This window comes from Larus michahellis, chromosome 2 (genome assembly GCF_964199755.1).
Source record: "Larus michahellis chromosome 2, bLarMic1.1, whole genome shotgun sequence".
Lineage (NCBI taxonomy): Eukaryota > Metazoa > Chordata > Aves > Charadriiformes > Laridae > Larus > Larus michahellis.
Genome location: NC_133897.1, coordinates 16,929,949 through 16,953,331, shown reverse-complemented (window position 1 = coordinate 16,953,331; position 23,383 = coordinate 16,929,949). Strand labels below are relative to the sequence as shown.

Sequence of the window (23,383 nt, the reverse complement as noted above, 5' to 3'; positions counted from 1 at the left end):
AAAGTACTAAATCTCTGAAAACTAGAAAAACTGCCCATCTGGAACAAAAGAGGCATGTGAGTTTCTTCTGAAGTAATGACTGCTTTGCACACATACACCGCTTGAAAATCTGGTAAAGAATTTCAAATAGAAGAAAAATGTCACTTGTTCTCTGTTACCATTAACACGTTTCTCCCCCTCCCTCTCTTTAATTCCCTTGATAGCTCTCCCAAATTCAGTTTGTTTTTCCAGCATTGCATAACACTGCACACCCATGCTTTAAAATTCACTTGTAAATCTACCTACAGAAGTGGCCCACTAGTTCTTTTAGTAGCACAATAACAGAGAACATTAGCAATCCTAAGAAGAGCCTAAGTGTTCCATATTTTCAGATGTCTGTAGTGAAAAAAAAAAAAACAAAAAAACCATTCAAATTAAGGAAATCAACGTTGTCCCTCCCAGGAAGGTATTTTTTCCTCTGTTTACCAATTTTTTTAGATGATGGCTATATACACCTATGTGCCACAGCCAATAAACAGTTAACAAGTACATTTGATATCATCTAATTCTGTCAGCCATGGCAACCCATACTTTCACACACATTTCAAGCACTCTTTTGACTGGCCTATTTTCATAGAATTGAGTTGTGTTGTTTTTCCAGGAAAAACAAGTAAAGAAAATAAAAAGAAAATAGCTTCCCTAGGAGTCAGCTAAAAAGCTAACTTGGGTTGATGTGCCTACCCAGCCAAATACCAGCTGTTTTTCTTTCTATTTCATTCTGAATTTGAGATAGCTTTCATACACTAAGGAACTCCGGACCAAGAAATCCAGTCATGAACTATTCCCTTTTCACACACTAATTTAAAGCAGAATACGTAACAGCATGCTTGCCAGTGGTAATAAAATGGGTGCATCAATGCGCTAAACAAATTTTGTCTTTCCACAAAGCACTAGTTTATTGCTCCACTACACATTTTTAGTTTTCTCAAATCGTTAACATCGTGCTTTATATGAACTATATAGTCTCCTTAGCATTAAAAAATACGTGTTGCCTGCATGTTTTGAAGCGGTAAAGGAAATTTAAGCTACTGACTTAGACTTTACAATCGTCGCTCATATATGCAGTTTCTTTTGGTTATTATACTAGGTATTTGTACACTTTCATATTTGTTTCACTAGGTTTAAGGTCTTGGTATTTGAACATTGGGTCTTGAAGAAAAGTAAACAACTCCACTTATTCAATGTTTTGCAAAAGCTTCTTCATTCCCTGCAGCACTACATAACGGTCGTTCCAAAACACAAGTACATCTTATGCCAAAAAATAAAAAGATACCTCTTTCTTTAAAAGTGAGGGCAAAACTTTAAGCTATCTCCAGCAGAATTGTTCATACCTGTCAAGGGTAAACTGCACATGAGGCTAGACGTGTCCACTCAGCTTTGATTTACCAGGACTCCATCTAGGCTGCCTCTCATGAAGTGCCGTGCCACACTCGGTACAGAAGGATGCGTACGGAGGAGCAGGGAGGGGAAAGGAACAGCAGAGGGACCTCAGAATCACTTGAGCTAAACTAATGCCTGCAGGTGCAGTCTCCAACCAAGCACGGTCCACTGCCTCCTCAGCACCACTTATGATATAGTCTAAACTGACAGCTCAAAAGCTTAAAATCAAATCCAATAAATCCTATTCTGAGGAACTAAGTCAACTCATGACAACCCACTCTCCTATACTCCATTTCAACAAGGGAAGCCATTAAAACATACCGGAAACAACAGGTCAAACAAGTAACATTCTGGGCAGCAGATCCATTTTAATTACACCTACTGTGTTTTGTCCAGTTAAGTGTGCTTTTGACGTCTGCAATTACACAGCCCCACTTACAGGCTTTTCTCCATACTCCCAAATCTATATTAATGTATTTTTTCCCTGTATCTTTAGAAGAAGGGAGCGCTTACAAGGCCATTTCCTGGTATCTCATTCTGAGCAGTCTGCACTAAGATTTCAGCATTACAGAGTATTTCTGTTTCCATGAATCTGGAGTTACAGAAACCAGCAAATCTCCACCCTACAACCCCACTCAGCTCACGCCAACTGTCCTCATGCACAAGCAGAATGTCCCAGCATAAGCAGTAACGGCTGGGACAAAATAAATCAAACCGGAGGGAGAGCAAGGGAGAATCTCTGTCTCCTTGTTGGCCTAAACGGCATCTGTTACTGTACAGCCCAAAACAGACTATCAAGAATATGCCCTAAGACGGGCAGAAGACAGGTTTCGTTACTGACGCACAGCTCTTTTCAGACTGAACACCCAGCTCAGCTCTGGACAGGATCGAAGCCAAGTGTTTCAGCACTGTCAGTTCTGTCCTCCATCCCTCAATAACAATCGCACAACCCTGCTGTAACCACGCACAGCTTTTCCTCTTTCCTTGAGATATTACAGTGGAGATCAATGGAACAGTCATTAAAGGGATAAATCCCCTATATAATATTACTATTTACATCTTCAAGGCATAGTTTTTACTTTAGCAAGTTTAACTTTTATTTCAATTCTATGAATATGTCAATTATTCATCTGCAATATTTCAAGTGCACCTTGAAAGCACCCACTTGGTGCTTCCTACAATTAAAATATCTAGGCATGAAATATCACTATACCTTACACGAGAACCTCACCCACATCCATAATTCTTGAATTCATACCTTAATTACACTCCATACCCTTAACTGAATTGGGATACTCTCAATTATAAGTAAAATGGTTGTATGCGTCAAATCCTGAACGAACACTAGTTAAAATACTTCAAGGATAACAAGAAAAGAGCTACTACTCACAAAGTAATAGTAGTGAAGTTATTAAACAGCCCATGGTTTCACTGAATGTTATACACAATGATGCAATAGAACATAAGAAAAACGAGATTTCAGAAATTCATGCATACTCGTTTCTGCTAGGTTAAATACTTCGCACATCAGAAAAAATTGGTATTCCAGCATGCTGTTTAACTTGCTCCTACCTTATCGTTGGTGTCCAACACAATTGTGCTGTGCCTCCATTTTGTTAAAACTATTGGTTCTTGTAGCCTCCTGTCCAGACTCCTACTCTTTATTATATCTCTCTGTTGCTGTGGTGAAGCATTATACTAAAGAAGAGAAAAATCAAACTGTAAGTAGAATCTAATCCACACAAACAGGACTTGGACATACCACTCTCACACCTTCACAGTGCAAACTTTCAGATTTCTGATGTCACCCAGGGTGTGCAAACAGCCTTGGCTTTATTTTGCATTCAGTTTTCAGAACTCTCCTTTCTGCTGTAGTCCTCTCCAAGGCAGTAACTAAGACTGTTGGGACAGTACTCTCCATTGGCAGATAGATGTTTGATTTCTTGTGCAACAGCTTACTGCTGGTTTTGCAACCAACCAGCATTTTGAGAATCACTAAGGAATTACAATAAATACAAGATTTAAACATTCACTTGTCATGTTGCATTGAGTGCAACTGTCAGCTGCACTATACCATCTGTCCAGCTCTTGTGTAAGCAAAGGAAAACCCTGTTATCCTGCAGTAAGATATTTTTAGATTGAGAGTTATGATTGCCTGGATACAATTCTCTGTGACCTGAAGGTTGAGGATGCCTTGGAGAGGAGACACAGGGCTTAGGACTTGCTTTTTCAAAATAATCACATCAAATTACTTATGAAAGGATTTTCTGGTGTGGAATGTACATAAGCACAGAAAATAAATACTTAGCAGGAAATAATTTTAAGACTCAGCAGAGCTGTAACAGTCAAGGAGAGAACGGATTTATCAGAACAGAGTTTTTCTAATAACTCAAGAGCACCCAAAGATGTACAGGCTGAGAAAATGTGAAGGCCATGAGACAGACTCAGCATTTAAATAGATCTCAGCATTGCAGCACACTTATAATTAGTAGCATTGCCATTTTAAGTCACTACCAGCAGCGCTAAGGTAGCATTATAAAGAATTATAAAAATATTTCAAAGTTCAATACTGAAAATACAAACAAGAAGAGACACCATCAATATATGGGTTTTTTAAAGTCATTAAAAATCTCATTGTTTCTATTAAGTGTCAGAAGACTGAAAACTGCACACAGACAGAAACTTACGGCAGCATTTGTAGAGTCATGTAAATGACTAGAATCCACTGGGTAAGAAGTAACAAAGGAAAGTCAAGGGCCCTTTTTATTTAAAAACGTTAATCTTTGTAAGCACACCAAATTCTATAGTTCTGCTACCGATTCCTACTGTAAGCTCAGAGCCTCAGGTCTTCAAAGGCAGAATAACCTACACCTATTCATACCAACAAAGCATGGCAAGATTTAACCTAAATAACATAAACACTAAATTTGAGCTACAATTGTATAACACAGTTACGTGTATTGCCCAAATAAAGAACCAGCACTACTACTCCCATGACAGACACTATGCCCGTGTTAGCTTTATATTTTACAATGAATAGAGTTCATGCTCCAGTAAGTCAATATATGCTTAAAAGGTAAATAATAACTTCAGTGTTTCATTAAATTATTACAATATGCACAACAGTAGTTAAACACTTCCAAGTAAATGGATGTTGCAGTACTGAGACTAAAATTTGGTAGTTCATGCAAAGACAGAAATGAATTGGTTGTCACTGTAGAGATTCACCTCTGAGATTACACTGACTTTGTATTGGGTTCAGCACATTTACACTCACAGGACAACTGCTTCCTTACAATGGTGAGGTTTAAGCAACTCTCTGTTCATTCCCTTGTTAAATCAAAGCTGAACCATCATTTATGCTGCAGGAAAGCTAACACCAGCTTCCTGTCTTGTTATGGAAGTATCCACTCAGCAGATGCTCCTACAATTCAACCTGTGTCAGCAAACGAAGCAATACGCAGCAAAATCACTCATATTACAGTTTTCAATTAAACTACGTCTAAATTGCAGAAGGTTGCCACAAACTGCATTCCTTGCAGCAATTCCAAAGCATTTACGGGAGTAATTCAAATATATTTCTTGCTGTGAAACAGAACCATTTGTTTCAGAAAAAGATATATACACTTCAGTGACACTGGTGAATATTACTTATGGAAATCTTCCATGTGCTTTCCATTTGAGTAATTTGAAGAATTTACATTTAAACAGTCAGAGAGTTATTTTAATGTTCCTTGAATTTAAATCTATATTGAGTTAGCATATATGCACAAGCCTAATTACAGGTGATCTATATTTAAAAGGTGCCTTTGATACCATCACAAGCCACCAGGAGTCAACTTAGCTAAGAGACAACCCCATCTTGAAGGATAAAAGACCAGTAAAGTAATATGGAATTCTAGTTTTACAAAACATTTAACAAGAAAGCAAAGCAACAGCATGTGGAGCTCATTAACAAAGCACTGCTAACAACCCAGAATGCTTAGCCATGTATCTTAAATAATTTGCATTGATGATATAAAAAGTGTTAGTAAACTAACAAGTCCTTAAAGAGAACATTTGACATTTTTGCCCCATTTTCTCACAACAGAGGTGTCAAATAAACATTTTTTGCTGAAGCATTTATGGTTTGTTTTGTTTGTTTGTTTTGGGGGGATTGTTTGTTTTATTCATTACAAATGGTAGAACACACTACTAAGGGCAAAAAAAGGAGACAGCTTGTGTATTTCTGGGCTCAAGACAAGCCTCCACTTTTAAAATAAATGGATTGATCTGTGATGCCCAAAGAGAATCTCAGTGAGATACAGGTACTGTTTCAGACTCTGCATTATCCAACCAAATCAGCCATGCTCTGGATTGGGTCGAGCTCACTGGCTGGAGAGCAGCAGTCAGAGCTTTCAGTAGCCAGGTCAGATGCCTACACTGCTGCTACTCCTTGGTCTGCCCCACCGGCACTACCTCTCCACAGCATCCTCCTACTTCAAAAAGCCTTGCAGTACAGTTCCAGGTCAGGATCACTTATGGACACTGTATAGGATTCCCACCTGCTGAGCTGTTGCCTCTCCTACAGGCCTTTAAAAGTATATTTCCCACTTTTATCATCAATGATAAGCAACTTGGCTGGGCTCTCCTTGCTTCGCACAAAATCTTATTTTCATAGAACTCTAAGCAGGCTTTATATGCCTAAGCCTTGTTGTAATATCAAGACAGAGATCAGGCAAGGGACGTATGTTGCAATAAAACCGACCCATTCAAGACTACACATTGCCTGGCAGGACAATGTCTGCTGCACTACGTGCCTTAATAGCATCTTCTTAGGGTGCAATGTTATTTTCTGAATTCTAAAGCTTTTGATAATGTGTCACACAACTCCAAATATACACACTACTGCTCCTTGAAATCCTCCACAAACTCAAACTTCTCCCATTACATTAAACCCTCCAGCACATCAGTTCCATTTGCTCCCCATTTCATTGGGAAAATCTCCTACCAAAAAGGGAGGACCAGAGCATGTTGTTCATACTCTGACTGCATGCACCAGGTAACACAGACTTCTTGTTGTAACAGCTCTTGGCATAGGATAAGGACACCAGCGACGTAAATTTAGGTCACACAGGGTTATTTTCATTGCTGAAATTGTTCAATGCCTTCACCAGCTATTTAAAAGCTCTCTTTGCCTTAGAATAAAATTTTCTAAGCCTCTCAACTGGCCAAGTGATTTATATTTCATTTTAACCTGATCCGTGGCACGGCTCAAGGCTCTGTCCTAGCCTAATTGTGACTGAAATAAATGCAACACCTCTGAGTTATTTGTAGCAGTTGTCCCCATTCTTATGGAGATGACACAGATCTGTCAGCTTTAAGAAACAGAAAAAAAAAGATTCTTCTTGGTTTGCGTTAACAACATCCTCAGCCAGATGAAAGGAACTGGGTGGATGAAGGAAGAAAAGAGTGAGAAGCAACAGACAGTAAAAATTAGTAAAGACCTGAAGTTAAGCATTTTACCTTCTTGCAATGAGAGATCAAAACAGCAGCATTTAAAAATATTCTGATATCCTAGTACCTTCTAGCACTCTACCGTATTATTTGTAGTTGTCCCAGTAGACTGTCTAAAATTGAAGAATTTCTTTTATAAAATTTTAAATGTTACCTCAGAACAAAACCACTCTTTAGTGCTACTACTGTCGTTGGCTTTGAATGGACATAATACTTACGTTACAGCTTTTGCTTTTCTTATGAACTAAATCAATAACACATTTTTCTTAAACCTACATAAAAAACCCAATAATTTTAATCTTTTTAAGGACTTCATTCCCTTTCTTTCTCTAGGGAAAGAAGAATCCTCATTCGCTGCTGGGTGGCAGCAGCTGGAGGCAAGCAGCTCTATCTCAAATGTACAAGTAACTGAAAGACACCTCTGGATTTCCCACTTTGTTCACTTTGCTGCCTCAGATGTCCATTGCTTCACCTTTTAACCCTCAGGATCGGTAAGGCTGCTGATTTTTGAAGAGCCTCAAGTCACCACTGATTGCCACAGACCCTGCTGCTTACCCAAGCATAAGCTGGGGGCACTTTTACCCCACCCCCCATCTTATTTGGGAGGAGGGGAGAGGGGTGAGAATCACCAAACACCAGGACTAATGAGGAAGACCTGACCAGGCCTCTTGAATACAAATACACCCATTAAAGAGAAAGAAAAAAAAAAATCTGACTGCCTTTTCATACTTATCTCCCATTTGTCCTATCAGTTGAACTGTTCTCCTTAAAATCCATCTAGATCCTCCCATCAACTAATACTACCTCAACTTTTGCCAAGCAATCCCAAATTTTATGACAAGAATGCGACGCTGGTTCACTATTGCTAATGATACTGTTTAGTGCATTGACTTACAGTAGATACAGCTGCCAACGCACACCGTACGTTACCTCAAATCAAGTAGCTCAGCTCAGAACAAGACAAATTTACCATAAGACAACCAGACCCTGTTTACACGTTCTGATCTTTATCTTATTTCACCGTTTGATTGCATATCTTCCTGATATTACCTGTATCGTGTTTTATCGTAATTTTTCAGAGATCATGCTCTGTTTGACTACATTCAGGTCTCCAGCAGGAAAATCATTCACCTGAGCATCAGAATTGAGGTCCCTGAGCTCATACCCAACATTGCTAGTGCAGAGAGAGTGAATTAACAGACTGATGATCTATTCAGATCGCCAAAAATGAAGCTCCTCTACCTAGTGCTTCCTCTGGGGATACAGTGAGAGGAGCTAACGCTGCAGGAACTTCTGCCAAGAGAAAGCGCAATTGTAGTATCAGTCTGGAAATATTAACACCAAAACTATGAGTCCACTCCAGAGGCTTACAGGATACACATTTTCTTTCAAAGGCTACTCGTGGATCAGAGAGGTCAGTCACAGGATGGTCAAACATCAAATTGTTATGCCAGATACCCGCCTAGGAACGTATTTTTAATATTTGAGAGACCATTAATCTCAAATTTTTATTAAGTTGTCCTCTCTACCGCCCTTTTGAGCTACTTATTCAATATTTATTACATAGTTTTTCCTCACTTTTTTTGTCATTTTGATAGATTACCTTTTTTAAACTAGAAATTAGAGAGTTCTCATTCCTGAGATCAATTTAACATCTTCCTCTCCTTAATGCAATTTCTCATTTGCTTAAATTATATAACTCTTACTAGAAAACTAAGTTTCTGGAATAGGGTTGTAGCCTTTCTCAACATGATTTAGATACTATTCATTCACTACACAGGAAAGAAACATTTTATCACAGTGATCCACGCAGGAGCGAACTTTTATTTGCTGGTGTTTTTTGGTTGGTTGGTTGGTTTTTTAAATAACTGGCAAGAACCAACAACTGAATGCAGCAGAATGCACAGGCATAGGAGAAAACGCAAAGTTTCTTGCAAGATGTAGTGCAAATTATGGTTAAAGATTATTATCCATTTTAAAGAATAATTCAGTACGTTCTCCTCTTCCACTGCAAAAAGCTGGGTCACACTCATCGTGAGCCTTAATGGACTTTTCAGCAGTTGTCAAAGCTACTCCATCTGAGACGACATTTTTAGCCAGAGGCATTCAGCTATTCCTAGATGTCATTTAAATATACATGATTGGAGGGCTTTCTATGAGACTGTCTAAAGTAATTTATTTTGTAACTGCCCCCTGCCCCCAACATACACCCTCACAGTTTTTAACACACAAGTGTTATTCCCGAGCATGTTCACATTTACAGTTAACGCTGTAACAGAGAAGATTTTTAATGTTATAGTATTAGCTCAGCTAATGTGCTATTTCCAGAAACCTCCAGATAATTTTTAGTTCTAATGAAGTCCAGATTATCAAGAACCACCTAAAAAAATTTTCTTCTTCTTTTTCTGGCTTAACAGCACTACATGACCATTCTATTCCATCACTTTATTTCTCAACAAATTTTTGGAGGCAGTATTTGAACTAAATACACTGGGGAAAAAACTGACCAAGAGTAGGGTTTTTTCCCTAGTAACTTAATTTTCATTTAAGCAAGAGCTACAATGCTGAAGTCTTTCTATAAATTTCTCTCACCACTCATGAGAGTTTTCCGTCTAGATTATTTTTCTTCAAAGAAGTTCTGCAGTCTACGTTGGCTTTCCAACTCATTTGTTCCTAAGCACTTTTGGAAACAGCTTCAGTAAGATCTTTGATCTTCAATCACGCTTCAATTACTCACAAGCGTAACATCTCTGCTGTATGTTCTTCAGATATATCATTACAGAAATTAGCTAAATCTTTTGCTGAAATATTTAATCTATTCCAGAGTGTTTAGAGGCAAAAGCTAAGGATTTCTGGAAATACACAGGCTCTGGGGTCGTGAATCCAAGAGTCAATTGCTTGCTCACTTCTGTTAACCTTATATTTACTGCCACCCAAGATTTACTAGTTTCAAGAAGGAATTAAAGAGTACGTTCTGCCCAAATGGCTCATGAGAAGTAATTTTCAAGGAAAATTAGTGAAAACAGCAATATGTGATAATTTTCATAAAAACAAGAACTAAAGCACATCAGATCACAAACTCCGAAACAAGAGGCTGTTTTATTCTGTAGGTGGCTATTAATACAACGGAACTTAGATGTTTGTTTAGAACCACTAGGATATCATTCACTAACACAAATACTAGATCGCATCCCTCTATGCTAGTATGCCTCACCTAACAGTTCTGGATTATCTTTGTGACTAACTGTAGTTGGATTAAAGCCAATTTAATTTGCTATTTAGTTCAAATCCAAACTCAATCTATTTTAGTGGAAAGCAACTTCTGCACAGTCAAAACCTCCTGCACTGCAGAAGTCACAGAATGAAGTATTATGACAAATGTCCTATAGTTTTTCAAAGTGAAAATGAGAATGAAATAGTATTAGGTACATCCTCGGACTACCTAGTGCCTCTAGCTATGTTGCTGTCCTACAAATTCCTTATTTCATTACAAAATTAATACATACCAGAATACACTTCTGGTGAAACCGCGTCATCCTCAAATATACCACAGGACTCTGCTGAAGCTTTTGTTTTTCAAAACCTGTCTGTATAAGCATTTTGGAGCGTGCTAAAAATAGACTAATTTCTCAGGAATATTTTGTAGTTAAAAAAAAATAAATTCTTTTTTCCTATAAAGGTTTTCTTTATCACAGCAAAATCACAGATATTATTCCGCAGCCTTGCATGAAAACCTCAGATCAGCAAAGATACAGGATCTTCTCCGACATGTGAATAGTCCTTGGGTATTTTTTTTCTATTCACAATCAAGAGATTCCACAAAAATGCAAGAAATAACTAAGTGCAATATATAAGTCCTCTTGTTCTGAATAACTCCCATTGAAGGCCCCATGGAACATTTATTGAGGAGGAGGGGAAAGCCCCAAGTTGTCAGTTTCTTTTTTAGGTCACTCACCTTAGGTAACTCCCATTCTGATCGGGAACCATCAGCACTGTAGTAGTATGGTCTACCTTGTTCATCTGCATGTTTTATCCACTGTAGAAAGAAATGTGTTGATAGGAAATGTAATCAGAGTGACATTCGTAACATACTAAATCTTTGATACTCGGGATTTAAAGTTAATTTTTAATAAAGTGCCATCCACTTCAGCAGCTTTTAGTGCACAACCTCCATTAACTTAACCAAGGTTAGTTAGCAATGACAACAACACAGTTTTCAGCTTCCTGAATTGGGTTCACTAATATTTTTTCCTTCTGTAACTACTTAGAAAGTAGTCCTGCAATATCACACAAGAGATTGTAATAAACAGATACTTTTGAAGATGGCATATCTCACTCTTATCAACATTACAGTGTCAGTTTAATGAGGCATAATTTTTGCATCAGGTCTGCGTAAGGATTTCATGCATAAAATTACAGAATTACAAGAAGCTCAACCAGCAACTGTTGATAATTTAAGAGATAATTGCACTTGTCGAACAACTCCATTTTTAAAACATCAACAGAAACATGAGATGCAGTTCCTAAATAAATCATGAAGGAGATAATATAATTTCTGTAACCTCTATAAGCAACTCCCACAGTCAAGGAGGTAAAACTATGACAACTGTGTCTAGTTATGCAGAAAGGAAAGAACTGTAATGAGCAAAAGTCTACAAGAAGATCGCACAAAAATATGCACGGAAGCGCTCACAGCAAGGCTCTTGGATCAAGCAGGTTTCACAAGACTGCCTTCCAAGATACTGTTTAGTATAGGAAACACTGTTTTCTACCAATCCCAGTGCAATTTAAACAAACAAAAAAAATTGCATATTTGACAAAATAGAGGTATGTGCACTACAGATGTTTAGCAAAAATAGATTAAGCAGGATAAAATTCCAAAACTGACATGAAATTCAATTATTTAAAAATCAACTAGAGAAGAGGTGGTGCTATAATACAGTAAAAAAACTACAGTTCCAATGAACAATTTTTGAAGTTAAAAAAAAAAAACCAAAAACCAACCAAAATGCAGCTATTCAACTTTAGTGAACAATCAGAGAAACGGACTGCTTTACAAATATAAACAGTCATTTTTCCTACATGGCAGAAATTTTAATGACATGCCCAGAATCACAGAAAATTGTCAACAGCAATTACATAATTAGAATAGAACATAAATCTGCTGATACAGCTGTAGTTTAAGAAGTTTGTCTACATCTGAAAGCAGTACTGAAAATCTCTAGTGAAGAAAACGATGAAACTGACAAAGCAGCATTATTTTCAGTTTGAAACCATCATATCTGGAAGGTCTACGTAGACAAGACCAGCTCTTAAAAGACAGTAAGAAAAACATTATATTGGTGTGAAGTTCCTTCCTAAAGTGTAAGCAAGAGGACTGGGGGTGGGGGATGGGGGTGGGAATTAAAAAAAATTATACATGAGACGTGCATTTAATATAATCTGATACCCGACTGGAAATAAGAAAGCTTTTTTCTGGATGGTAAAGAAAAGGGAAAAAGCCAAGTCAGTTCGGTTGCTAAAGTTTTGTGCATATTTAAAAAACAAAAGGAGACACTGCTGTGGTATGCTTTTCACTTCTAGAAACGAAATGTGCATTTCTAACAGTGAATCAGTGGAAAAGATTTAGAAAATGTGATGAGAAGAAGGAAAAAGTACCTTTTCATTAGTATAGTCATTGGTATATAAGGTTTGACCATGTTCATCCAACTCTTCTGACCAACCCTTTGGAGGAGAACCATACTGACTATCTGACTGGCTGTAACAAGAACTGTGGTCGTTTTCTTCTGATGAAAGATGCTACAAGTAGTCAGAAACATACAAGGCAGTTTTGAGAATGAAAGCACTTTGAAATCTGAAAGATCAAAGATTATTTGACTAGAAAGAGAATAGTAATAAATTCAGGGAGTTGACATTTTTATCTTACATCAGAGAATAAGAGATGCATTTTTTAGAGTACAGAAATATTTTATATTTGCTAGACAATTCAAAATATTTCCAGAACAACTGGTTTATACCGATCCACATTTTTTGAAATTCTATTTTACCAGATTTCAGCTACTCAAATTTAAGCTCTGATTTTTTTGCTGATCTAAATTTTGTTCCCACAAATTTACATTACTGAATGAAAAAGAGAGTGAGCTTTAGTAACCTGCATTGCCTCAAAAAACTTGGCAGACCTACCACCTTGGTTTTGTGGCAACATCCCAACTTTCATACCTAAATCTTTTTCTTCCCTTCCCAAACAGTATTTGGAAACACAATATTCATCAAGACAACTTGAAACTCCAGTTGCACCTTTGTAGGTACCGGCACTTTACAGTACTGGTGCAATGCATCCTAAAACATTAGGAATTTCCGCTCTTCTCCTTCCAACTCTGATGTGTGTGACAATGAGCAACGCAAAAGCAAGGCTTTCTACCAGGCACAGCTAGCCGAGGTATAAGATGATTTTCTGAAGGTAGAAGTGAATTATAACGTAAGGAGTAAGTTTGACATGTAAAGTAGAAAAAACATTTTGCACACACATGTAAAACAATTTCTGTTCCCTCATACACCTTGTTCATCTCCTTGCTAACATACTGTAGTTATTATTCAAAGCAGCCATTCCATGGGTCAAACAAAACAAACACAAAAAATCTCCCTGCATTCATCTCTCACAACAATATCTCTACGCCACAGCCTCCTGAGGAATTCAGTGCAGATATCCTTTCACACTATCTTGGATCCTCAGCTGGTAGGACACATAACACTTCTGAGGGAACACATCCTGCTATTCGGAAATAATGACAGTTAAATATTGACTAAGGTTCAATAACACAAGTAAAAGGGTTTTGCGGAAAACTATAAAGCAGGAGACAGGCAGATTTTCAATTTTAAACTAGGAAAAAACCTCTCCTGAAAAGCTTAAATCTTACCAAAAAAATTCCAAGTATCAGAAACTCACCAGTTTTTAAAATTCAGTGGTTTTGTAGACTATGGGTTTAGTGACATTTCCAAATGATTATCACATCAGGTTTTGGTGTTACTTTTCTGAGTACCTTACCACTTGCGCAACAGAAACTCCTTACACTGACACGAGCCAGCTTACCAAGCACAGAAAAACTCATGGGAAATTTTTGGGTCATTAATAAAATAATGTGAAAATGTAAGTATCCTCTACAGCCTACAGAATACAAGCATCTAAACTACGGATTAAAGAACACCACCTCTCTTGCACATGGGGTAACACAAAATTCTGAAGCGTCAGTTTCTAACCACTGGGGCAAAAAAACCCAAGTCTTCAGTCCCATTTTTACACTTGAAGAGTTAAGACTGAGGAGCTGATAAGAGTCCTATCAGTCCCATTTGAACTACTGTTTTATAAGATAGCTATACTGTATACACATACTTAAGTTTACGTTGTGTTTTAATGGTTAAATATTAAGTGCATTGACACTTGTTCAATCAAAGCGGTACACTTTGGACATTGCTATTATTACTATTAACTGGAATTATGACCGAATAACACCGTGCATTTGTATTTGCCTCTTCCAAGCAACTCCTGATACTGAGGAAACACAACACACATGTAAAACTAAGAAGTCTTCAAAATGAAAATTCTCCTGGAAAAACTACTGATGTTAATAAGAATGACTGTTAATGTGTCTATCTTTAAGGCACACATATAATAATAATAATAGTCACAGAATCATACAATCATTTAGGTTGGAAAAGACCTTTAAGGTCATTGAGTCCAACCACAAATCTAACACTGCCAAATAATCACATCTACACGTCTTTTAAATACCTCCAGGGATGGTGACTCAACCACTTCCCTGGGCAGCCTGTTCCAATGCTTGACAACCCATTCAGAGATGAAATTTTTCCAATTTTTCCTAATATCCAATCTAAACTTTCCCTGGCACAACTTGAGGCCGTTTCCTGTCATCCCATCACTTGTTACTTGTGAGAAGAGACCAACCCCACCTTGTTACAACCTCCTTTCAGGTAGCTGTAGAGAGCTATGAGGTCTTCCCTCAGCTGCTCCTCATAAGATGCCCCTCACCTGCTCCAGACCCCTCACCAGCTTTGTTGCCCTTCTCTGGAAATGCTCCAGCACCTGAATGTCTTTCTTGTAGTGAGGGGCCCAAAACTGGACACAGTATTCGAGGTGGGGCCTCACCAGTACTGAGTACAGGGGGACGATCAATTCCCTAGTCCTGCTGGTCACACTGTTTCTGATACAAGCCAGGTTGCTATTGGCCTTCTTGGCCACCTGGGCACATGCTGGCTTATATTCAGCTGGCTGTCTGGGTGCTTCAAGGCTTAACTTATCTCACATACCATACAATGTAGGAATTTAGCCTTTGTAGACCTAAACTTAAATGAAATTCCTGAGTTACAAAGTTTACCAAGAGACAGCATTCCAAGAGAAAGCTAGTATGAACAACTGCTAAAGCCGCATCAACAGCGGTTAGAGAACAGGAGCCAAACCACGTTCAGCAACTTTCAATTTAACTTTCAACACTTTTTCCAGTATTGACTGCCTATATGCTTTTTACGTATCATCCATGTTTTTTCTCAGAGTCCCATCCCCAATTATACTATGCCACATTTAAATAAAGCTATCTAAAGCAGACAGCTACCCAGCCTTAGACCTTCTAAGAACTTGCTCTGACACAAAAGGGAATTACAGAAAAGGTCCCTCATATCACTGTCTTTCTTGGCTTTTTTCCATTTACATGGAAAATTCTTGAGGGCAGAGACCAGTTCATCACCATGCATTTAATAAAAAAAAGGAACAGTTATGGTCTCTTTTCTATCACTTACTACTACTTCTAAAAATCAAAATAATAAGAAAGAATACTAAGTAATTAAAAAAGCTAGCATGCCTTTATTACCCTTTGTTTATTGTGAAACAAAAAGCAGGGAAAGCAACTGCATCTTGGCCACATGTTTTAAATGTCGTTTCCAATTTAAATGAAATCCTGTTGCCTTTCTACAGCTTGCTGGTTAATTTGTTGGTGTCTACTTTCTATTATGGTCTCCTAGCTAGATATTAGAGGTTTGCCTTTTTCTGATATGATGGCATCTCATTCCTTTTACGGTCCTGTCTAACAAATTTCTCCCAGTTACTGTTAAGCACTTCTTCATATATGTTAACAAGTCACAACCTCTGATAAATTTTACCTATAATTCCAAAATCTTGTACACTTTCCTAGAGGCCCTGTTGATAGGACTTCATTGCTTCCCTCCCACCCATACAAATAACTGCCATAACCTACAACTGCTTTCTTTGTGCCTTATCTGTTACCAACTTGACAAATTAAGTACAATTTTGCCTGTTCTTAATTATCCAACAAAATTCAATTTCCTAATCACAAAGTTCTAGCACCAACTATAAGCTAATTCATGTTCTAATATATTATGCATATATTAGAATATATGATCATTCGCAGTTGTCATTCTTACGTCACCTTGCGACTTTGCTACCTAATACAATACAAAATCCTCTAGTAGAGACACAACTAGCATTTAACTTTCCTGTATATGCTCTTCTATTATTAAATCTGAAGGACCAGTGTGTAAAAGCTAACTTAACTTCATTATAATAAATCTGCTTTAACTAATTATTAAGAAATATTTGCTCTAAGTCTTCACAATCAGACAAAATTACGGATGTCCTATATTTTACTGTAGCTTAGCCTCAAGTCTCAACCCTTACTGTGAAGCATTTTGGTTTAAGTACTCAGAGGTCATTAAAAAAAAGGTGAAAGGTGAACATGAACAGTGGAGTGAGATGTACAACTCCCAAAAGCAGAACAGAAAAGAAAGAAGAAAAAAGAAAAGGATTTTCATGATTTCATGTCATCAAAAGGATTGACATGACCTTGCAACATATATATCTCCCTAGACCCAAACTTTGATAACCCAGTCATAGAGGACACAAATTACTTAAGAAACTTGTGCTACTGTAAATAAAAGCTTGTGTCTAATTAATAATTAATGAAAACATCAGTCACAAAGACTAAAACTTGATAGATGTAACTGTCTAAAGGCCAATCTGTGATACCTCGAGCATCACAAATAGACAGAAGAGCTGAGCTGACATAAGTTATAGGCAAAAAAATATTAATAAATTAACAATTCTGAACATGCAACCACGTGCTGAAGTCAGGGTGTAGAGGTATGACTGAGGTATGTCGAGATATGAGTGAGGGACGCCAGTGGTGTCCCCCAGGGGTCAATACTTGGTCCAATTTTGTTCAGTATATTCATTAATGACCTGGACGAGGGAACAGAGTGTATCCTCAGCAAGTTCACTGATGATACCAAACTGGGAGGGGTGGCTGACACTCCAGAGGGCCATGCTGCCATCCAGTGTGACCTGGACAGGCTGGAGAGCTGGGCAGAGAAGAACCTAATGAGGTTCAACAAAAGAAAGTGCAAGGTCCTGCACCTGGGGAGGAAGAATGCTAAGCACCAGTATAGATTAGGGGTGGACCTGCTGGGAAGTAGTTCTGAGGAGAAGGATCTGGGGGTCCTGGTAGACAGCAAATTATCCATGAGCCAACAATGTGCCCTTGTTGCCAAAAAGGCCAATGGAATCCTGGGCTGCATAGGGAAGAGTGTGGCCAGTAGGTTGAAGGAGGTCATTCTCCCCCTCTACTCTGCACTGGTGAGGCCACAACTGGAATACTGCCTCCAGTTTTGCGCTCCCCAGTTCAAGAGGGACAGGGAACTGCTGGAGCGAGTCCAGCGTAGGGCAACTAAGATGATTATGGGACTGGAGCACCTCCCTTATGAGGAAAGGCTGAAAGAGCTGGGACTCTTTAGCCTGGAGAAGAGAAGGCTGAGGGGAGACCTTATTATGGCATACAAGTATCTAAAGCGGGGGTTGAAGGAGGATGGTGCCAGACTTTTCAATGGTTCCCAGTGACAGGACGAGGGGCAATGGGCACAAGTTAGAACATAGGAAGTTCCGTTCAAATACACGGAAAAACTTCTTTACAGTGAGGGTGACAGAGCACTGGAACAGGCTGCCCAGGGAGGGTGTGGAGTCCCCTTCTCTGGAGATTTTCAAGGCTTGCCTGGATGCAGTCCTGAGTAATGTGCTCTAGGCAACCCTGCTCTAGCAGGGGAGTTGGACTAGATGATCTCTAGAGGTCCCTTCCAACTCTGAAGATTCTGTGATTCTGTGAGTGAGAGTCAGAGGGATCATTTGCAGGTGGGCAGGGAGAAAGAATTATTGAAAGTTCTTCCAATAAGAAGGAAGAATTTTCTTCCTCAGAAGGAAGAACGATGACAAGAGAAAAACAGTTACATTTACTACAAGGAGAAGTACTACTCAAACAAAGCAATCACCTTATCCAGACTAAAGCCAGAGTCCTATCCAGCACAAGGACAGCAAGTCAAAGCATCAACATCAAAGCAACAGGCACAAACATTTCACCAGTTTACCTGTTGCTGCCACTAGCCTGTGGCAAGAAAATTTGGCTGTTTAAATGCTTGCAGACTTCATGGCTGCTATGAAGGCCATTGCCAAAGGCAATGAAAGGGTCCCTTTTTCCTTTCTCTCCTGTTTCTGGCACTAACGTCTCAGAGATGGACTTCTACGACAGGGCTTCCAGCAATCTAAAATTTCTGAGCAGTCCACAATTAAAACTAAACAATGTAATAGCTCAGGAGGAAACCCACCCAAACTCTACATATTTGAAAAGGGTATACAAAAGTGAAATATGTAGAAGATTTCTTGATAAATGTTTGCTTTTTATTTCGATCAGGACACTGATTAACCTAAGTACTGTTTAACACAAGAGCGCTATTTTAAGCATATTTAAACAGTAATAGCCATCTCCCAACTATTCCTTTGCTTTATCCGAACCACAGCAGTTCAGATAAATACAAACCACTGTCTGGCTCTCCCTAGCAAGCAGCCACACAGAATATATCTGCACCTTAAATATCCCAAATTGTTTTAACATAAAGAACTTCATGGTAAGGTTCAACTCTCTTATGGAAGATCTGAAGCAAAGCTTTGCCAAAAGGTTTTGCAAAAGCACAAAATCATTGATATATCTACAGAATATATTTATGGCCTGAATGTAATCTATTCAAAAGCTCCTACAGCCAACTGCCAAAAGCTGGGGTGGATTTCCTCCTCCCATCAGCATTTGCTACCCTTGGACCTAGACACTCGGCTAGGCAGAGCTTCTACCATGGTAATTTTAAAGTTCTCATCTTCCGTTCTCTAGAATACCATTCACAGAATGAAGAAAAGGATTTCCTCAAAACTATCACAATTTGATAACAAAATATTGCTCCTTTAACTGTCATTTCTCCTAGTTTGTTCTACAGCTTTCCGAGGCTCCACAAAGAAATCATTCACAAGTGTGTAAATACAGATCTCCTAAAGCAAATCGTTAAATAAAATGCTGCAAAAATTATCCAGCTAAACCTGCTTTTTATATTCACTATGATTATATTCCACCTCTTTAAAAATCCATGAATTAAATAAAATTTGCATTTGAACAGTCACATGTGCCCATTTTTAAAAAAATAAACATTTTTAAAGCATCATAGAATATATAGAATTATTAATAGCATGTACACATCTAAGCACAAAAAAATCAATATATTTTAGTTTAATAGAAGCTACAATTATGTCACTATTTTTGATGCAGGTGGAAGGTGCTGTGGAACTCCATTAAGTCTGGTTTTGACTCCAGAACTCTGGAGTTCTCTACACCCACTTGAATATCTAAAACCATCTTAATTCCTCTCTATGAAAATATTTTCCTCTATAAGAAATGCATCTCATATTGAAATTTACTGCCAGAGCATTAACCCAGCAGTAGCAAACACCTGTGTATCCCCTGCCTTTCTTTTACTGTGTATTTAAGTGATATTGATAAAATTAACACCTCTTGCCTTTCTCAGTGCATCCCCATAAATCCTGCTTCTAGAAGGACTGTCACACTCCCCCGATTCCCCCTCTTCTCTCCCAAAAATATGCCAAATACACTGAGAAAGAGAACGCACTCCATGCCAGACAAGTTACGATGCTTGTCTTAGTCTACTGTCATCTATAATCCTGTTAGTTTCAAAATATCTTCGTTTTCTTTTTACCTTTAAAAGAAAAGCTGCAATACCTGCTGAGGGACTGTAAAGCATTTTCACAACTTACTACTCTCATACACAGTTCCTGTACACATTCTTGCACACAAAAGCAATTGAAGAGCTAAACTGGTTACCACTTCATACCAAGACACATGACAAAAGAGACAAATGAAGACACTCCTTGACACCTTGAAACTCAGTGATACCAAATTCCATAGCAAAACAGCATTCACATGCATTACAGTCTCATTCTTGTGATCTCAGAAGGAACTACCTCATGATCTGCATGGCTCTGGGAATCCCCTTTATTAATGCTTGCATCTCGGGCCCACCGTGGAGGTTTCCAGGTTCGTTCCTGTGATCCTCTGTTGTAGTAATAACAGCGTCCTGTCGTATCTTTATGGGTTTCCCATTCCCCATTTATTTGGACCGGAGCACTTGTAGGTAGTGGTGGAAGTGCAGACTGAGATATTTTCAGTTCTTGTAAATTAGCATAAACTGGTGAATCAGGCCTCCCTTGGCTTGGTGGAGTAGTTGGCTATTGAGAGAAGAAATGTATTGTTAAAGAGCAAATGAATTTTAGAATGCTCCCTTACAAATCAGAATATATTACAGTAGTAAAACAAACCAACAAACTCCCCTTTTTGTTTTTAAGTACAAAGCACAAAGGACAGCCACAAGATGGCTGGGCATGAAAACATTAGATTGTTAACTATAAGGTAAATACCACAAGCTATATTTATTTAACACTGAAACAATTTTTCAGCATTTCTCCAGATGACAGCTGATAATTATGTCTCAGAGTGGATTTGAAATACACTGGAATCATCATCACAATAATTATATGCTTGCCTTGTTGAAAAACTTCAGCTTTACAGTTCAAGTATCGCTCAGGAACTGTAAGCAATGTGATCTCGTTCAAGACAAAATGTAGCATTTCTGAGATGCCACTTGTTAGGCAAAGATGGTTTCCCAACCTTTCCCCCTCCCTGCTAATATAGATGATGGTGAATGTAAAGCAGCACTTTTACTTTCTCAGCAAGATCTAAACAAACAGTTCAGTTGGAAAGATGAGCACAACGTTCTGACTAAGAAACTCTGGAAAACACCTGGATGGTTTACCTGTATGCCTTTCCAAACAGATGCTTATTTAAATATATTTTATGCAGTATCACCAAGTGTTCCGATTACCATGCCCTTCTCATAGAAATTATCTGGATATTCTTATCCACTTAAATTTATTCATATACACAAACACAAGTAAAGCAAGTATTTACAAGAAAACAAAACACTAATGACTACTTCTCATTAACGTTTGCCAACATGAAGACCAGCAGAAAGCATGGTTAAAAGTCCATGACACTCACTGAAACCATGAGTAGTTTCAAATAAGTCACTAACGTGTTTACGAGAGAAATACACTTTCAGACGTTCAATTTTTAAAGTATATAAAACACACCATACAGAATGTAAAAGCATCTGTTTTCACAAGAGCTGTGATTATGAGATTGTGAATGCAGCTTGCTATTAAACCAAATTGAGTAGTTTCTTGGTAATGCACCGCCATCTCTGTATTTTAGGGCACATTATTTAGGCATTCTAAAGGAAGGAACTACATAATTTATACCATCCCTTCCCCCTGCTTGGTTTTAATTCAGAAGCTTTGCTGCAGGCCAAGTCCTTGTGCCTCTTGTTGCATCTTTCACAGGAAAAAAATAACATATTGCATTACATAAAAGATCTTTTATAATGTACTTTTAAACATTAAAATCATAAGCTGCTAATCTAAGCCACATCTAAACATAAATTATCGAGGTTTGCTCAGGCAAGACATTATATCATACCACACAATCAGATATAAACTGATTGCACCATAGCTAGAACCAAATACGGGCAACATCCACAACCAAAAGGGGAAATAGCTAGAGAGGAACTTAATGAGACTAAAACGGGCATGGACTTGTTTTGTGTGCCTTTAAAAGAGAAAACACAGATTGCTAGATATAGCAAGTATGGTATGTTTAAGGCAAACCACAAGGGGGGCGGGGATTGCAGCACTGACAAAATCGGAGAGCGAAAATCATTTGGTATCATCCTCTACCTAATTCAAAGGAAAAAAATTCTGTTGCAAACCTTGATGAACAGTAAAAAACTGTGTTTCTACTATCCAAGTCTCCCCCTGCCCTTTTTTTTTTTTTCTGTTTTGGAGGGGGTTCAAATGGCTGGCTTTGTAAAATCACTCTTGAGAGCACTAACAGCATAAAGCACACTACTGTGAATGTAGCATCGTTCCTCTGTCTTCAGGGATGAACCTCGATTCCTCGGGATGCTGGGAGAGTTACCCTGATCAACTTCCAGGGGCTGCTCAAAGCCCCTCCGAGGTCTCCTCATTCAAGAGTGTGGGGTTTTTGGGTATTTTTTAATGGCTTGTCATTTGAAGCAACAACATACACCTGCACTGGGGAATGCACAAACCCTCAGGTTCTTCCTCTATTTGAAGGAAGTGGCAAAAGCAGCACCATTGCGTGCCCCTGCTGCGGCCGGAGGCTGGGACTTGCACAATGCTCGCATCCTCCTAAAATTGCTCTTCCACACAAGACAGTAAGAAGGCTCTGCTGTCTGGCCTGCATTTGCCAGTTGCTTTTTTGTTTTAATTAAGACAAGGAAGTGCCATTATTAAAAGAACAGTTCTGTGTATTAATAAAAATGTTTCCCAAATAGAAACTCTATGACACAGAATGCTTGATATAGTTTTCGGAACATTTTCTCAAGTAACGCACAACAGGTTTCACGCTGAGGCCTTCAAGGGTTTCAGTGTTATAACCAGAACAACTCCAGACCAAACAGCAGGACATGTGTGTGCTGAGCCAATACAGGAAGCTCACAGCCACCACGCTGCCACATCTCTCAGGCAGCACACTGGTCAAGTTTAAAACAGTAACTTGATCGGAAAGTGTAATGAGAGGCTTTCTTCTGAATGCTTAGTACTTCCGAGTTCAATATACTTATTTCTGCTTTTCAAGGGAAAGCCAGAACTTTTGTCCCAAACAACAAACATGGCAGCTAACTGTCCTGCCAACGAAACCTCCAGCTACTTTCATTCCCTGTTGGTCTCTCTTCTGGCAGATTTCTCAGTGAGAAATGCAAGATTTTTGAAAGGCACCTGTAAGGTACTGCTTTCAGCAAAGCATAAAAAAATGCAAAGCCATCAATCTAACTACAACACACAGCTTAGCTCGTAAGTACATCTTTGAGGGATACAACTTTCTTATCAGGAACTATTTTAAATAACCACGTAGCATATAATAATACTTCCTCATACCTCAAGCCACGCAACGAGGTATGCTGCTGCGTCTACGCTAATGCT

At 38.5% G+C, this 23,383-nt stretch overlaps 1 protein-coding gene across 10 annotated transcripts in view; it reads right to left on the bottom strand.

The window, feature by feature from the left end:
* ARHGAP12 (Rho GTPase activating protein 12) overlaps positions 1 to 23,383 on the bottom strand; it is an 82,135-nt gene that overhangs the window by 26,583 nt on the left and 32,169 nt on the right. For 5 of the 10 annotated variants that reach the window (XM_074574267.1, XM_074574269.1, XM_074574268.1 and 2 more), the window contains 4 exons: positions 20,291 to 20,554; positions 12,574 to 12,714; positions 10,871 to 10,951; positions 2,992 to 3,117 (listed from right to left, as the gene is read on the bottom strand). In XM_074574267.1, the coding sequence (XP_074430368.1) occupies positions 2,992 to 3,117; positions 10,871 to 10,951; positions 12,574 to 12,714; positions 20,291 to 20,554 (612 nt within the window). The remainder of the gene's footprint in view (positions 1 to 2,991; positions 3,118 to 10,870; positions 10,952 to 12,573; positions 12,715 to 20,290; positions 20,555 to 23,383) is intronic. The other 5 variants (XM_074574273.1, XM_074574276.1, XM_074574271.1 and 2 more) reach the window with 1 other exon arrangement.